General features: G+C 46.6%; 2 protein-coding genes across 3 annotated transcripts in view; both read left to right on the forward strand.

The window, feature by feature from the left end:
• LOC143962105 (phospholipid scramblase 1-like) overlaps positions 1 to 5,554 on the forward strand; it is a 53,205-nt gene extending 47,651 nt beyond the window's left edge. For both annotated transcript variants that reach the window (XM_077471432.1, XM_077471431.1), the window contains exon 7: positions 2,959 to 5,554. In XM_077471432.1, the coding sequence (XP_077327558.1) occupies positions 2,959 to 3,015 (57 nt within the window). In that variant the 3' untranslated portion in view covers positions 3,016 to 5,554. The remainder of the gene's footprint in view (positions 1 to 2,958) is intronic.
• An 11,848-nt stretch (positions 5,555 to 17,402) lies between these two features.
• The window catches only part of LOC143962107 (phospholipid scramblase 1-like), a 69,411-nt gene continuing 67,936 nt past the window's right edge, over positions 17,403 to 18,877 (forward strand). Inside the window, exon 1 of the mRNA XM_077471433.1 lies at positions 17,403 to 18,747. The gene's annotated coding sequence lies outside the window, so the exon portion shown is untranslated. The remainder of the gene's footprint in view (positions 18,748 to 18,877) is intronic.

An 18,877-nucleotide genomic window follows, 5' to 3' on the forward strand; every position in this document is an offset into this window, starting at 1 on the left:
TATTCACCTCACCCTCCAGAACATTGGTCCCCGTGCCCTGCCACTGTTCCATCCAGAACATGGATCTTCTGTCCTCTCACTCTCCCTTCCAAAAGACCATTCACTTGCCCTCCTAATGTCTCTTTCATAGGATAGATCTCCTGCCCATCCAACTACATTCCAGGACACGGTTCTCCTTCCCATGCATCCTTTCTTCCAGGACACAGTTCTCCTGTCCATTCTCCCTATCCTCCAGAACATGGGTCTTCTGCCATCCCATGCCTCCATCCAGAACTAGGTTCTGCTGGCCTCCTACTGTCCTTTCCAAATCATCAGTTCCCTGCTAATCTGCTCTATCTTCCAAAATATATCTCCTGGTCTTTCATCCTCTGATTCAGAAAACCATACTCTACCACTGTCACATCCTAAACACTGGTTTACTGCCCATCTGCCCTAACTCCCAGAGCATGGGCCATCTGCTCTCACATATTCCAGTCCAAAAAATGTGTCCCATGCCCTCCTACAGTCTCCCTTCTAAAAAAAAAGGGCCCGTGCCCTCCCTTTGCCTCCTACATAATATGGGTCTCCTGCCTATTGGTTCTCCCTTCTAGAACATGAGTCTCCCCCACTGACCAAAGACCTGGAAGAAAATGGCCAGTAGACAGTTGCCAATTGTAAAATCGATGTGCATTTTTGCCCTTATTTGGACTATACTATTTCAATAAAATTTGTTAAATATATAATATGTCACACACTATATATTCAATATTACATGGCAGACAAATGCCTACTAGCCCAGTCACTCTCTGAGCTTTTCACGTATTAGATAGGAGACTAAAATGACAAAGTTGGCCTCTCTTGTATCTCCAGCCCAGGCCCCACTGAGAGTGGAACAGAGGGTGCCGAGGGACAGAAGGAAAACAAGTTGCAGTAGATGTTGAGAGGAGAGCTTGCAGCAGGAGATGTGGTCAGAAGCAACTGGCAAACAATCAGGACAGGAACAGTAGCTGTGCTCAGAAGTCTAGCTGTGGTTAAAGGGGTACTCCACTTGTGCTGCTGGTCCAGGAAGTAAGGCTTGTCAGGGCTCTCAGCTGACTTGAGATAGAAGCACTCAGGGATATGTAGAACTGGTATAGCAATAGGTCTCAGGAATAGTCAGGGTCAACAACGAACGGGCGGACAGCGAGGTACTGAATCATAAGCAGAGCCGAAGTCAGGGACAGAGCCTGGGTCAGGAACGTGACATGTAAGAAGCAGGATCCAAGATCATGTCAGGAGCAAGTTGGGTCAGCGACAAGGGAAACACACTAGATGAACGCAGAACACAGGGAACAGCTGAAAGACAGCACTTAAGTAAGGGCAGAGGCATCCTTAAATAGGACGTCTGATGCCATCATGTACTGTGCGTGCGCCTGTGCGCATATTCCTGTGCACGCATGTGTGTGCCTGGTCACAATCCTGCTGGAAATGCTGCGCATGTGCGCATTCCGACGTGCCAGACGTCTCACAGGAATTCCCTGACAGAGCTCCATGGGTAGGGACTTGCGCTCTAAAATAATGCACAAGATATTTAAGTGGGCTATTTAGAGTACCTCTTAGCTGGCAATCTATTGCAGATTTCCCACCCCGTGAAAGAGAGTCCTGCAGCCATACACCCCTGAAGGGGGGGGGGGGTCAGCGGAGGGACAGCATGACAGGTGCAGGGACAGCCCTATCGCCGATTTAAGCTAGCAGCCTCGGGCCGCTTTAAGAAGTAGGGTTAGGCGGAGCTACGGCATGGTACGTGATAGCGGCGTACCATGCTTTCACTCAGAGAGCAGAGGAGGAAGCGATTCCCACCCACCCTCCCTGGTTATATTGAGTGTGTCAGGTTGGGGGTTATAGAGGTGGGCTGCAGGCGGCGCTTGGGGATTTTTAAGTAGGAAAGGGGAGGTTTCAGGTAGAAAAGACTGTTGTACCCATCCATGGGATGGGGGTGGTTAATGTACTTTCAGGTTAAGAGGGGTTAACCTGGAAGGGTTAAAAAGGGGTAGGTCACTGCGATGGTTTGGGTATAGCCTCCGAGACAGGGGATTCCGTCTGGAGGTCAAGAGGTCAAAAAGTGGGAAGTCATTCGCAGTGACCAGTGTGTTGTTATGCTGGTACCCATGACCCGTTTAAAGGCTGGGAATGTTTACAATTGAAAGTTATTTATGGTATTTTATTAAAGTATATATTTTTGTTAATGAATTAAGGCCAGTTGGCCATTTACTCCATACCTTGTCCGTGGTTTGTTAAAGGTGGGGATCAGGTTTTGGAGGGGGGTGCCTGTCATGGGTGGAAGGTTATGGATACGCATTTAAAGGGGCTTAAGTCCTACAAATGTCAAGACCTCAGTGGTACATTTGGCAGATGGTAGCAGATTGAATCTTCTTGAATTCAGTCAATACTAGTTCTAGGCTAGCCAGAATATATTACCAATGGGTTACAGTGCCCCAGAAGAATCAGTATCTGGGCCAACTTTACCATCTTCTGAAAATGTGGATCCAATGCAGCCCCAGGGACCTCCTGGACCCCCAGTGAAAACAGCGACTTTGTGAAAGTCAGAGTCTAGCCACATCTTTTCCATACTTCCTACAATGGAGTTCTGAGCCCTCTATTCCCTATCTGAGAGACTCTATCTGTGATATATTGGAGAACGAGGGGGTGCCTATGTTCCATCAATATTTTTGTCTGCACTCCCACCCTAGGTGTGCATGCTGGGTTATCCCCTGATATTATCATGTGTTTGCTGCCAAGTTTAGTCAGGTCATTGTAGTCAAAGGTTTTCTTCATATGAATAGGGAATTCATCTCACATAGAGATACTAACAAAGTGTTCATGGCTAGTTCATACTATTACCATATCTGGGCATTGTATTGGATGAGGGTCTCAGTGTTAACACACCAATGGTAACAATATACAATATAATTACTGGAATTGTGCTTGTCTCCGCTGCAGGATTCCTTGATTAATGACAAAAGGAGATACGTGGCAACCCGTCCAAGTAACGACTAAGCAGATGTTGAAGCCTCAAGATGTGAACTGGTCTTCTCATGTAATCTTTGTCCCTATCCCTGAAGTTACTCTATGATGGTCCTGTAGCCCACTGGTGTTAAGGCTGGTCTAGGTTCATGCACCTCAATCTTCAATTTAGATAATATTTTGGCCAAAATATAAGGTTAATAACCATGCGCTAACCACAGACAGTGGCGGCACATGCTCTGTGGGTGCACGGGCGCTGCTCCCCCATCCATGCGCCAGGCCCCTTTCAGGAGGCCGGATGCATGGATTCCCATGGTGGGGGTGGTACTTTTTGAAGCACCTGATTAGAGCCAGAGGCTCTAATAGGCTTCAAAATAGGGTGGGATCAGGACGCACTCTCTGTACGACGATAGCGAATGAATTTTCGCTATTTTCACACTAAGCTTCCTCCCCGCCAACCAGGAGGCAGGGCGTCAGACCTGTTTCCTGTTTGGCCAAAGCACCAGGCCACCCTATTGGATGCCTGGCACTTAGGAAGAGGAGTGGAGGAGACACGCGCTGAAGTGGAGTTCGCCGCCTCTCTGGTGCATTGGAGAGGAGCTGCTGCAGTGCTGCGGTAAGTCCCCTCGGCTCTGACAGAGCTGCGCGTGGGGGGATTTGGGGGTGCTGCCAGAGCCGCGAGTGGGGGGGGATCAGTGGGCACAGTAGCTTTATATGATGGGCACAAGTGGCTGCATATACTGGGCACAAGTGGTTGCATTTTGCGGGCACAAGTGACTGCATTTGATGGGCACAAGTGGCTGCATATGATGGGCACAAGTGGCTGCATTTGATGGGCACAAGTGTCTGCATATGATGGGCACAAGTGGCTGCATATGATGGACACAAGTGGCTGCATATGATGGACACAAGTGGCTGCATATGATGGACACAAGTGGCTGCATATGATGGGCACAATGGCTGCATATGATGGGCACAGTGGCTGCATTTGATGGGCACAAAGGCTGCAATTGATGGGCACAGTGGCTGCATTTGATGGGCACAGTGAGGCTGCAATTGATGAGGGGGGGTTTCAGTATTTTTTCAGTTTGTTTGCTCCCCCCAAAAATTTAGAGCACCAGCCGCCACTGACCACAGATGATGGACACCGAGACTCTCTTTTTGATCCTGCCATACTGAGGATTCCTGATCACAAAATCTCATTCCTAGTAGAGAAACCTGCCTATCAGAACCAGATTTTGAGGTTTTCTTATCACAAGCAGGCTTTTCATTTCTAATAGAGATACGCCTACCAGTAACAGTTTTCAAGGAATCCTCATCACAAGTGGACATCCCATTCCTAATGGAGATGCTAGCCTGTCAGAGCTAGTTTCAAAAGAATACCCATCACAAGCAGAGATCTCATACCTAATAGAGATACCAGCCCACAAGAGCCAGTTTAGAAGGAATATTGTCAGGAGCTTGTAGCATTCCTGCTCCATCATAGCTGCTAGTTCCAGCAATCCTGGTTTTGGCTATGATGCATCCTTGTCTGTCTGTCCACCTGCAAGGTGATTGATGTGTCCAGTTTCTGGATGGAGATAAAACCTGATTTATGCCAGCCAAGCCTGCAGTCTCATGCTTGTGATATTGCATTTGTTGCATGTGCTCCAACCTACCTGGTTGTCTGCCCTGCTCTGCTAGATTGGATTCCCTCGTTGATGATCTCAGATGGGATATCGACTACTCTCTGATCTCTGCCTGCTTTTTGACTACTTATTTGACCCTGACTATTCTAAACCTTGCCTGATTTGTACCTGGACTGTCATTAAACCACTCTGCCTGTCTGCCAACCGCAAATACCTGTTTGTTCAGTTCACGCATGCCCCGGCCTGGTGGCCAGATACCATAGCATTGTGTATAAGTCCTGGGGGCAACCGAGTACCGGTAGGCCTGCTTGCCTTATGGGAAAGGGGGCTGCTATGGATGAACAACACAGAAGCCAGCTATAGTGTCTGACCAACTGCGTTGGGGGTAAGCGTGACAACTATTCATTCATGGAATCCCATTCATAACAGAGATACCAGCCCATCAGAGAGAATATTGAGAGACTGCTTAACGCGATCAGACATCTCCTTCCTAAAGTTTGTTCCAGTCTACTGTAGCCAGTTTTTGAGACTTCCACATCACTTCCTAAGAGAGATACCAGCCAACTGGTTTGGGGATGGATCGCTTCGCAAAACTTACCAAAGACAATGACTTCCTGGTGGAAAGAGACTTCTACTTGATGGCATGGATGGACAGGATTTGGCGTGTTATTTATTCCTCTAACGTAAGGCTGCTGAATTCATGCTTCGAATGATGGAATACTGATTTTGTTACGTGTTACTGTGCCAATATAATATGCTTTAAAAAAAAATTAAAAATGCTGCACTAAGTCACAAAGTAGTTATTTTCTAGCTTCAGCAACTTGAGGTCTAAGTGCCACAGTGGTCACGCTAAGTAATTTTTTTTAGTGGCACCCAGAAGATCATCTCTCTTAAATTTCTCATCTCTTTAAAAACCTCATTGTAATAAAGTTTGTTAAATGTTATCTAGTCTGTAGTGTAAATCTTATATTTGAAAAAGGTGGCCTTTGCATTATTGGATCCACATATCTGTAGGAATTGATTGTTCCACACCTGAAGACCATAGTAAGTCCATCATTAAGTGTAACCTAATCAGAAAATTAAGAAAAAGTGTGTGCCGCTGACATGTACATCCTACAGGCCAGGGGTGTTGCTAGGATTGTGAAATACAGGAGGAGTGAGGAACCTTTGAGCATTCCATGTAGATTAATACCGGGGCGCACCACTGCAATCACTATGGCCAAATTGTGTTATCAGTGGCAATCAAAGAAAAATTTTCAAGGTTCTCATACAAAATGTGTCAGGTCCATAATGGTACCAGGAATGAGCTGTGAATTTCCTTATGAATATTCAAATTAAATTCTACTGGACTATGGCCAGTTTAAGACAGTTGTGACCAGAACAAGCGTCCCGTTAGAAGATTTCCCTTCTATTCCTTTGACTCAAAACTTTGGATTTCTCCACCACTTAGGTTGGATTTACACCTTTTCCATTTTTGATGAATGCATTTTCAATGAAGACACGCATCAACACACACATTTTGTTACATTGATATTCTTTCTGACACGTGTTGGCTTTACAGTATATACAATGTGTATGGCGATGTGTGTTATGGCCGCACAACAATACATATTGATTGGCACCGACGTTTCTTTCTTTGATTCAATTGGAAAACACCTCAAGAATAGGGATGCGCTCGGTGTTCAACTCGAACGCATATTCGACTCGAACATCGGCCGTTCGTCTGTTCAGCAAATTCAGAACTTTGTGGACCGTTTGCACCAAATTCGTGTGGCACCAACGGCCCACAAAGCACTACGCCATCGCAGTGCATTGCTGGCTTATGATTGGCCAAGCATGCACTATGACCCCGCATGCTTGGCCAATCACAGCGCCGGCAGCGAGGAGAGCCATAAGTGGCCAATTATAGCTCAGGGGGTTTAGTACACGCCCCGCACTATATAAGGCCACCAGAGCAGCGGCCTTGTTTAGTGTGTTCCAGCGTGCAGGGAAAGAGCTAGATAGGCAAGGGCAGTGTGTTCTTTTCTCAGGCATCTTAAAGTTAAAGTGGTGTTGTGTGCCTCCAGCACAGTATACACCTGTATCTACCCTTTATTGCTGGTGTTCTATAATAAAGGCATCTGCAGGAGTTAGTGGGTGTTGTGTGGGTGGGTGCTGTGTGCCTCCAGCACAGTATACACCTGTGTCTACCCTTTATTGCTGGTGTTCTATAATAAAGGCATCTGCAGGAGTTAATGGGTGTTGTGTGCCTCCAGCACAGCACAATATACACCTGTATCTACCCTTTATTGCTGGTGTTCTCTAATACAGTCATCTGCAGGAGTTAAAGTGGGTGTTGTGTGGGTGGGTGTTGTGTGCCTCCAGCACAGTATACACCTGTGTCTACCCTTTATTGCTGGTGTTCTATAATAAAGGCATCTGCAGGAGTTAATGGGTGTTGTGTGCCTCCAGCACAGCACAATATACACCTGTATCTACCCTTTATTGCTGGTGTTCTCTAATACAGTCATCTGCAGGAGTTAAAGTGGGTGTTGTGTGCCTCCAGCACAGTATACACTTGAAGATACCCCTTATTGCTGGTGTTGTCTGTTGCATATCTTGCATATTATCCTTTAAAATTAGCACTTTTGATTTTGAACGTTCGAGTCCCATAGACTTTAATAGGGTTCTAAAGTTCGTATGAATTTTAGGTCTATTCGAAGGTTCTGGTGCGAACCGGGGGGTGTTCGGCTCATCCCTACTCAAGAAGGGAAAGCACATAGGTGTGAATAGGCCCAACCAGTCCCGGTGAGAATTGTCCCCAAGACAACATTCTCTAAATACTTGGATGGGCCTTTTACCTTCTGCATTTGTCTGAGTTCAGCAGACTCATGGAAATGCAAGAACATTTTTATTTACAATATTATATAAAAATATCATCAGAAACATCAGAAATTTGCCCATTAGTGCTGGCCTAATGGGCAAACACTCCTTTACACCACCAACACCCCTCACCCATTCACAGTACTCCTCTTTCAGATGCTGTGATCTCAGCTCTGAAGGAGGAGGCTATACTATACCCTCCATTGAGGTCTAAGTGGTGAACTATCTCTATTCAGGAGCGACATCTCTCATTAGTGGTGGCCTAGTGGGCAAATTCCCTATTAACATCCTGACCCCAGTTCTCCTCTTTCAGATGCTGTGATTATATGTCTGAATGAGGAGGATATAGCATACCCTCCATCAATGTTTAAGTGGAGAACTATCTCTACTCAGGACCAACATATCTCATTAGTACAGGTCTTGTGGGCAAACACCCCTTTACACCGCCAATGCCCCCTGTGACGGAACCGATCCGACACTCCGATTGAGTGCTTTCATCTATATACCGCTTCCTAAGTCCTGGAACACAAGTCCAATTGATCTGGCTATAGGAACCCCCAAGCACTAGACGACACCAGTCTTAGGAGTACATCAGGAATGACCTTTATTTGAGATCTCACACAAAATATATATACAGCGGAGTGACTAAAACCTAACCTAATTAGCATGAGCTAATTATCTAATCAACACTCAGACTAGTTTGACTGAAGGGATACGACTTTTCGGCTCCTAGCTCACAATTGAATAAACATTACTATAAACATAAACAAAGGATTAATTAGCACAAACAACAACATTTGGAATGTCCTTACAAGCCAGACTAGACTCATTTACACAACAGACAGGTGGCTGGAGTTGATGACATTAGCATCTGACAGTGTGTGTCCCAACAGCATGAGACAACACACATTATATATACATATATACAGCATTGAATCTGACTAGCACAGATTATAGTGGGGTTCTCATTCACCCTGTGCCCCTTAAAATCCAGGGCCCATAATCAGTCGGCAAGAGGCTCGCATTCAGTCCTCTCAAAAAGCCTGTGTCCGGTCTGTCACCCCTCCCCCCCCCCCCCATCATAGTACTCCTCTTTCAGATGCTGTGATCTCAGGTCTGAATGAGGAGAATATATCATATTTTCGATCAATGTCTAAATGGTGAACTATCTCTACTCAGGATCAACATATCTCATTAGTGATGGCCTAGTGGGCAAACCTACTTTGCCTACCAGAACGCCTATAAAAGACCACAGGCATAATCTGTGTTTTGCTGATCATTTCAGGATCTTCAGGTCTCCTGCTGGAGGAGGAGGTCTTCCCAAACCCGGCCAATTCAGACACATTATTTTCATGTTGCCATCTCCATTTCCTCACCATTTGTCCTCTTCTCAGTCTGGCTTGTCGGCCTGTGTAGATAAACCTACTTTGCCTACCAGAACGCCTATAAAAAAGACCACAGGCATAATCTGTGTTTTGCTGATCATTTGAGGATCTTCGGGTCTCCTGCTGGATGAGGTCTTCCCACACCCGGCCAATTCAGACACATTATTTTCATGTTGCCATCTCCATTTCCTCACCATTTGTGCTCTTTTCAGTCTGGCTTGTTGGCCTGTATAGATAAACCTACTTTGCCTACCAGAATGCCTATAAAAAGACCACAGGCACAATCTCCGTTTTACTAATCACACCCCATCCATCAGGAGATCTGTGGATCTTGATATGATCAGTAAAACGCAGATAGCGCCTAGGATCTTCTAGGCATCCTTCATTAGACTGATACAGAGAGTCTGGATTTAGGAAGGTTAGCTTTGTCACCTATAATGACGACTTCTCTGCATGTGTCACCGTTTCCATACATCGGAGGGATGCAGACGTGTCCATCCAACCACAAGAGGGAGCTCTGAGCTTAGATCTGATGGCCATACCAACCGCTACCACAAAAAAAAATATTATAATGATGATGACAATTTTCAGCTTTCAGCGCTGTCACACTATGTATAAAAATTCAAAATTTATCAAAATTTTTATTACATTATTTTTCTGTTTTTAACTATTTCATTTTATAACTTACTGTGGCCAGAGCAATACAGTGTTACCATAGTAAAACTGTATTACTCTGGGAAAGTGATCAGGATTTTTTTTTTACTTACTATTATTGCTTATGCCGGTCAATTTCACTGTGATAAGCAACCATATTTACTGAATGAAATGGATTCATTGAGTGTTTACTATTGTGGTTAGCTGTGATTGGCCAATCGTTAATCGCATGATGGGCTGTAGTTTGCCCTGTCTGTACCATGTGATTGCTGTGACCAATCAAAGAGATCAACGCAATAGAACACAATGCATGGCTTGAAAGGAGGCCATCCACTGTGTCCAAGTGTCATGTGATCTTCTGTGATTGGTCAGAGTGATCATATGGTACCGGCAGAGACTAATACACCGGTCCGGTGGACACAACGGGTGACAGATTGCGCAGCCGCTCGGCCCTCGGGGGTGCGCGCAAGTTGCATTTTGGGAGGATGTCATATCCGGAACAGTGAATGTCCCACCCGGTCATCATTTGTCTATAGACCAGACAGGAACTGGTTAATAATAAAGCTGTATATTTTTAGTTTCTACCTGGATGTGTCATGCATTTCAATTGGATTATGCACAATGGAGGAATGGTAGTCTACGTCTGGTTGTTTTTTTTTTTTTTTTTGGGGGGGGGGGGATATTTAACCCCCAATACTGGCTTTCAGACAACCACCCATCCTCAGACAGAAAATTATCAGAAGGAATGATGATGAAGTCACAGATAAAGGAACCAAATCCTGCAACAAAAAAAACGTTGCCTACTGTGAAACCAAATCAACAGGATGGTCCTGTTCCCCTGACAATTGACACGAAACGCGTTGGGGGAGGCTCGACTTGTGATGTTATCACGCTTGCAGAGGCTTAGATGGTGTAGCATTTGTATTGTGTGTTGTTAGATTTGTTGTCGTTCAGTCGTTTAGTTGTGTCTGACTCTTCGTGACCCCATGGACCATAGCGTGCCAGGCTTTTCTGCCCTCCACCGCCTCCCGGAGTTTGCTTAACTTCATTTTCATTGTTTTGATGGTGCTATCTATCCATCCTGTCATCCTCTTCTCCTTTTTTCCTTCCATGTTTTGAGTCCTCTTTTCGCATTTGGTGGCCAAAGTATTTGAGGTTCAGCTTCAGGATCTGTCCTTCCAGTAAATATCCAGGGTTGATTTCCTTCAGGATCGATTGGTTTGATCTTCTTGCCACCCAAGGGACTTTCAAGAGTCTTCTCCAATAGTTACATAGTAGGTGAGGTTGAAAAAAAGACACAAGTCCATCAAGTCAAACCTATGTGTAGGGATGAGCCAAACACGCACCCCGGTTCGGTTGACAGCAGATCATGCAAGCAGGCAAAAAATGTCTGCGAACACCGAACGCGAAATATCAAAAGTGCTAATTTTAAAGGCGTATATGCAAGTTATTGCCATAAAAAGTGTTTGGGGACCCGGGTCCTGCCCCAGGGGACATGTATCAATGCAAAAAAAGTTTAAAAAATTGCAGTTTTTTCAAGAGCAGTGATTTTAATAATGCTTAAAGTGAAACAAAAATGAAATATTCCTTTAACTATCGTGCCTGGGGGTCCCCTTAGTCTGCCTGTAAAGTGGCGCATCTTCACTGCGTTTATAACAGTACCATAGCAAAATTACATTTCTAATGGAAAAAAATGTCATTTAAAATTGCTTGCGGCTGTAATGTATTGTCGGATCCCGGCAATATAGATAAAAATCATTGACCCCCCCCCCCCCCCAGTCCATTACCAGGCCCTTTGGGTCTGGTATGAATATAAAGGGGAACCCTGCACCAAAATTTTTAAAAAAATGTTGTGGGTTTCCCCCCAAAATCCATACCAGAAAGGGTCTGGTATGGATAATAAGGGGAACCCCGCACCAAATTTTAAAAATAAATGACGTGGGGGTCCCCTTCAAAATCCAGACCTGAGAGGTCTGGTATGGATTTTAAGGGGAACCCCGTGCCAAAATCAAAAAAATGCCATGGGGGTCCCCCCCAAAATCCATGCCAGACCCTTATCCGAGCATGCAACCTGGCAGGCCACAGGAAAAGAGAGGAGGGAATGAGAGAGCAACCCTCCTCATGAACCATACCAGACCACATGCCCTCAACATGGGGAGGGTACATTGTACCCCTACTCATTCACGAAAAAGGTGTCAAAAACTAAAATGACAGGAGACACTTTTTGACAATACCTTTATTAAAAAAAAAAAAGTGTCCCACGATATCCATCCACCTTCAGTCATGGCGCAGACGACCGCAAAAAAACAAAAAACGGAAAAACTCAACCTCCCGTGGGAGCCTTTCCGTTGACTTCAGCCTTCTCGCGCTGACAGCTCTTATATAGCCAATGGCGGGGCCACTCGGTGACGTAACCTGGTGACCCCGCCCCTTCTGATGTAAGAGAAGGTGGGGTCACACGTTTGTGGCCCTGCCCTCAGCTATATAACAGCTGTCATTGCGAAAAGGCTGCAGTCAGCGGGAAGCCTCCCACGGAGGCAGAGTTTTTCCACTTTCCTTTTTTTTTTCCGGTCCGTCTGCACCATGATTGAAGATGGATGGACATTGCGGGACACTTTTTTTGTTTTTTAAATAAAGGAATTGTGAAAAACTGTCTCCTGTAATTTTTACTTTTTTGACACGTTTTTTGGTGAAAGGGTAGGGGGTACAATGTACCCGATACCAATTCACACAGGGGGGGCCAAGATCTGGGGGTCCCCTTGTTAAAGGGGGCTTCCACATTCCGATAAGCCCCCTGCCCGCACACCCCCACAACCACCGGGCAAGGGTTGTGGGCAAGAGGCTCTTGTCCCTATCAACATGGGGACAAGGTGCTTTGGGGGGGGGGGGGGGCATGTAGCCTGGAATAGTTCAGCGGCCTGCCAGGTTGCGTGCTCGGATAAGGGTCTGGTATGGATTTTGGAGGGGACCCCCACGCCATTTTTTTTTTACATTTTGGTGTGGGATTCCCTTTAAAATCCATACCAGACCTGAAGGGCCTGGTAATGAACTGGGAGGGGGGAACTCATGCCGTTTTTTTTAATGATTGTTATGTATATTGCCAGGATCCGATAACACATTACAGCTGCGAGCAGTTTTAAACTACATTTTTTCCTTTAGAAATGTAATTTTGGTGCTCTTATTCATTACACTATGCACGGCCGCTATGTAAGCAGCCTTACATAGCGTGGGGTGTGGACTCAGCCCGCTGAGCCATGATTGGCCAAAGGCACCCTGCCTTTGGCCAATCGTGGCTCTCACAGCAAAGTGTGCTGTGATTGGCCAAAGCATGCAGGTCAGATGCATGCTTTAGCCAATCAGCAGCCGTCAATGCACTGTGTTCTCACATTGACGATCTTGCAGTGCATTATGGGGCGTTCGACGGGCTCTCAAATTTTCTGCGAACGCCCCATAATGTTCTAAATTTGGCGAACTCCGAGACTTCAATGGGAGGACAGCCCTGCAGGGAAAGGCCCCCAGCAAGAAGCCACATCTGCACTTGCGGGAATGCTGTCTCCTATGGTAACAGTCCTTTACCAGTCTCTAACTCAAATGTAACAGTTCTTTCAGCTCCACTACAACTGCTCCTTGTAGCTCTTCAACACTGAGCTCCTGGTCTCTCACTAGACCCAATGATTCACTGACTCTGAATCCCTGGAGCTCCTCCAAGGTTGGCGGTGGTATCTCCCTCAAGTGTCACCCACGCTTCCCTGCTGGGTCCCTAGCTTGGCACTCCAGATACTTCTCAAGCTTCACCCCTGCTAACCGGCTCTGTCCTTGGCTTGATGTACAAGGCTGCTCTGCAAGTGTCTCCTCCGCTGTTTGGGTCCCTGACTTGATCACCGCCTGAAGTTTCCCAAATATTCACCGTGCCATTTCGGTGAGAATGTGGTTCCGGTACTTGCTTCAGTTACTCACTGTGGTCCCTGGTAAAGGCGATTGGTACCTATGTGGCGAAAGCTTCCCTTCTACCTCTGGTTGGACTTCAAGCTGCGCTGCTCTCTCACTTCTGGATAGGCCCTCACACAGCCTAGCAGCCAGATGTCCCTGGGATAGGCCCAATCTCCAGCCTAGCAGGCCTGGTATGGATTTTAAGGGGAACCTCATGCTAAAATTTAAACAAAAATGGCGTAGGGGTCCCCTTCAAAATCTATACAAGACCCTTATCCAAGCACGCAACCTGGCAGGCCGCTGAACCGTACCAGGCCACATGCCCTCAACATGGAGAGGGCGCTTTGGGGTCCCCCCCAAAGCACCTTGTCCCCATGTTGATAGGGACAAGAGCCTCTTGCCCACAACCCTTGCCCGGTGGTTGTGAGGGTCTTCGGGGAAGGGGACTTATCGGAATCTGGAAGTAAAAATGACAGGGGCATACGACACACGTCCACCCAGACAGACGTCCAGGTGGCACACAACCTGGATCACCTGACCTCATCCAAATATATAGGCTCCCCCAGCAGGCTAAGGGATTCAAGAAAACCCTTGCTCATTGGCTGAGATACCCCATGTATCCATAACTTGACCTCGAGTTGTCCTTCTCATATCTAATACCACCAAGTGCCTGGCCACCAAGTGGTAAAGAGAAAAGTACAAAAAGACCAATCTTAGGGAGAAATCAATAGATCTCTATCAATCAATCAAGATAACACTTGGCAAGTAAATTTGTGAGGAGCCCCTTAACTAAACTCCAGGGTGCTATATTTATGGTCCAACTTTCACAGCCATAGGTTACTACTTGGGAATACCAAAGCTTTGACTAGACTTTGTCGGTAGGGTGACGTCTCTGCTTTAATGTTGTCTAGGTTTGCCATTGCTTTCCTCCCACGAAGCAAGCGTCTCTAAATTTCATGGCTACAGTCACCGTCTGCCGCAATCTAGGAGTCTAGGAAGACAAAATCTGCTACTGTTTCCATTCCTTCTCCTTCTATTTGCCGAGAAGTGATGGGACCGGTTGCCAGGAACTTCGTTTTCTTAATGTTCAATTTCAGGCCAGCTTTTGCGCTTTCCTCTTTCACCTTCATTCGTCTCTTAATCTTTAGTTCTTCTTCACTTTCTGCCATTAGTGTGGTATCTGGCTCTATATAAAATGCCATAGCAGCAGTTTTACCCTCTGTTCCTTTTCCCAATACGGTTCATGGTGATATCCGGCCTGGAAAAACCAATGGTTGGTGGTCTGACGTGGACGGCCAATGAACGCCTGGAATCATTTGTTAACGACATGTGTTATTGATCTCTGTTATAAGGGATCAACATACTACGGTAAGAGGCTCATCCAGGTCTTCAGGAAAAAACTCAAGACCTTCCTCTTCTAGAAGCTGGACAACAAAGCTCCGCACAGCGCCTTGATGCGATTCAGTTCGCTTTGTGCGCTATACAAATTATTAATTCATTCATTCATTCATATTTGTGGTGGACATCATCGGTGGAAGGCTGGAACCTTTCATACAATTATTCGTTTGGTGGACTGCTTCGTAATCTTTAATTCTTCATTTTTTTCTATATTGGTTTTAGGACTTTTTTTTTTTTTTACACATTTGTGATTTGTTTAGGTGCACACTTATCATTTGTGTACCCACTTGCCCTCCAGAAGATTTACCCCCCTTCATGATCAGGCCATTGTTTGCATTAGGGTACTACGGTACTTTAACTGACAATTGCGCTGTTATTCAACGCTGTACTCAAATAAAACTGACGTAATTTCCCCCTCACAAATAGAGCTTTCTCTTGGTGGTATTTGATCCCCTCTGTGCTTTTTCTGCGTTATAAACATGAAAAGTCGACCGTTTTGAAAAAAAAAAACAGTATTTTTTATTTTCTACTACAGCGAGAGGAAAAAAAGTATTTGACCCCCCCCTGGCTGATTTTGTATGTTTGCCCTCTGACAAAGAAATGATCGGTCTATATGTAGCGGTGTCCCCGTGGGGTCGCTGCGTGTTTCTACATCACACATTTCACCCTCTGCTGGTCAGACATTGGTTTTGGCACACTTTCCCAGACAATGAATAGTCTCTTGCTTGTTTTTGTTGTTTTGATGGGCACAGTGGCGGCATTTGATGGCACAGTGGCGGAAATTGATGGCACAGTGGCGGCATTTGATGGCATTGTAGCTGTGTTTGATGGCACAGTGGCTGCATTTGATGGGCACAGTGGCTGCGTTTGATGGCACAGTGGCTGCATTTGATGGCACAGTGGCTGCGTTTGATGGCACAGTGGCTGCGCTTAATGGCACAGTGGTGGCATTTGATGGCATAGTGGCTGTGTTTGATGGCACAGTGGCGGCAATTGATGGGACATTGGCTGCATTTGATGGCATAGTGGCTGTGTTTGATGGCACAGTGGTGGCAATTGATGGCACAGTGGCTGTGTTTGATGGGCACAGTGGTGGCAATTGATGGCACAGTGGCTGCGTTTGATGGGCACAGTGACGGCAATTGATGTGCACATTATCTGCGTTTGATGGCACAGTGGCTGCATTTGATGGGCACAGTGGCTGCATTTGATGTCACAGTTGCAGCATCTGATGGCACAGTGGCTGCGTTTGATGGGCACAGTGACGGCAATTGATGTGCACATTATCTGCGTTTGATGGCACAGTGGCTGCATTTGATGGGCACAGTGGCTGCATTTGATGTCACAGTTGCAGCATCTGATGGCACAGTGGCTGCGTTTGATGGCACAATGGCTGCGTTTGATGGCACAGTGGCAGCATTTGATGGCACATTGGCTGCGTTTTATGGCACAGTGGCTGCATTTGATGGCACAGTGGCTGCGTTTGATGGCATAGTGGCGGCGATTGATGGCACCGTGCCTGCGTTTGATGGCACAGTGGCTGCGCTTAATGGCACAGTGGCTGCGTTTGATGGCACAGTGGCTGCGTTTGATGGCACAGTGCCTGCGTTTGGCCCAGTGGCTGCGCTTGATGGCACAGTGGCTGCCTTTGATGGCACAGTGGCTGCGTTTCATGGCACAGTGGCTGCGTTTGGCACAGTGGCTGCATTTCATGGCACAGTGGCTGCGTTTGATGGGCACAATGGCTGCGTTTGATGGGCACAGTGGCTGCGTTTGATGGGCACAGTGGCTGCATTTCATGGCACAGTGGCTGTGTTTGATGGTACAGTGGCAGCAATTGATGGGCACAGTGGCTGTGTTTGGTGGCACAGTGGCTGTGTTTGATGGTACAGTGGCAGCAATTGATGGGCATAGTGGCTGCATTTGATGGCACAGTGGCTGCGTTTGATGGTACAGTGGCAGCAATTGATGGGCACAGTGGCTGCATTTGATGGTGTTTTTTTCTGAATTTTTCAGCTTGTTTGTGCCCCCACAAAAAATGTTGAGCACCGCCCGGCCACCACTGCATCTGACCAAAGCATTTCAGGTATTACAAGGGCAATTACTGGTTGCTACGTGGTCGTTGGAGGTGAATGTAACGGAAGAGTTTTATTGAAGTATGAGAGTTTTCTACGTGTCGGACTCTCCCATGTGACACAATCATTGAATCTCATTGTGTGAGTCTTTTCCTTCCCTCCTCTGGGAGCTGCAGACCTTTCACAATCCCAGCAATCGGACGGCACTCCAGGGGGCGTCACTACAAACAGGGGCGCACGAGCAACTGATTCAGAGTGTCCTTGGATTTGTTTTACTACAAAAGCCTTTTACCCAACCAGCTTATACCACAGGTGCCACCTTATCTTCCTGGCTGTGTGTCTGTCCTTATCACGATCTAGGACCTTCCCATGTATACAATATCTTACTACTCAGTTATACAATGGGTTAATGATATACCTGTTGTAGAACCACGCCCATTTTAAATTAATTCCCCGCCTCTAATTAAAGTGCATTCTCTGCCTACAGTAGCTTGCTGAACACCTGGCATCCAAGGAAACCTTTTCTTTAAATGTTGGCAACTACAACGTTGGGAAAGTTCTGTTCTCCGTCCTCTGATCTCCTCCTCCTCCTCAGATCTCCTCCTCCTCATCCTCCTCTGATCTCCTCCTCCTCCTCCTCAGATCTCCTCCTCCTCATCCTCCTCTGATCTCCTCCTCCTCCTCAGATCTCCTCCTCCTCCTCCTCAGATCTCCTCATCCTATGATCTCCTCATCCTCTGATCTCCTCTGCCCGTCCCGGGACATCCCAGATATTGTACGATCCTCGCCTTTCCCTGGGACTCCTCATCTTATCATATTCTCCTGCTATGATCTCCTCCTCCTCATCCTCTGATCTCCTACTCATCATCCTCCTCTGATCTCCTCCTCCTCCTCCTCCTCTGATCTCCTCCTCCTCATCCTATGATCTCCTCTTCCTCCTCATCCTCCTCATATCTCCTCCTCCTCATCCTATTATCTTCTCTGCCTCACCCCCCTCAGATCTCCCCCTCCTTATCCTCCTCAGATCTCCTCCTCCTCATCCTCCTCAGATCTCCTCCTCCTCATCCTCCTCAGATCTCCTCCTCCTTATCCTCCTCAGATCTCCTCATCCTCCTCAGTTCTCCTCCTCCTCATCCTATGATCTCCTCCTCAGATTTCCTCCTCCTCAGTTCTCCTCCTCCTCATCCTATGATCTCCTCCTTCTTAGATCTCCTCCTCCTCTTCCTCCTCAGTTCTCCTCCTCATCCTATGATCTCCTCCTCCTCAGATCTCCTCAACCTCCTCTGATCTCCTCCTCTTCATCCTATGATCTCCTCCTCCTCATCCTCCTCAGTTCTCCTCCTCCTCATCCTATGATCTCCTCCTCCTTCTCAATTCTCCTCCTCCTGATCCTATGATCTCCTCCTCCTCAGATCTCCTCCTTATCCTCCGATCTCCTCCTCCTCAGGTCTCCTCCTCCTCCTCTGATCTCCTCCTCTTCATCCTATGATCTCCTCCTCCTCATTTCTCCTCCTCCTCCTTATCCTATGATCTCCTCCTCCTCCTCAGTTCTCCTCCTCCTGATCCTATGATCTCCTCCTCCTCAGATCTCCTCCTTATCCTCCGATCTCCTCCTCCTCAGGTCTCCTCCTCCTCCCCCTCCTCCTCTGATCTCCTCATCCTATGATCTCCTCCTCCTCTGATCTTCTCCTCCTCATCCTATGATCTCCTCCTCTGATCTTCTCCTCCTTGTCCTCCTCTGATCTCTTCCCGTGTAGAAATTGACTTCCACCTTCTCTAGGCATTGATCAGTTCCCCAGAGATTTATACCTCACACTTCGGATCTTCTACCATGTAAGTCCGTTTATTCTTATAACTTATTGATTGTTGTATTGATCAGGATATTGATCACATCTCTCTCTACATTCACTGAGAGTTTATTCTTATATTATGACTTATTGATCAGGACATTGATCACATCTCT

This window comes from Lithobates pipiens, unplaced genomic scaffold (assembly GCF_037356315.1).
Source record: "Lithobates pipiens isolate NorthernLeopardFrog02 unplaced genomic scaffold, aLitPip1_a1.2 Scaffold_8, whole genome shotgun sequence".
NCBI lineage: Eukaryota > Metazoa > Chordata > Amphibia > Anura > Ranidae > Lithobates > Lithobates pipiens.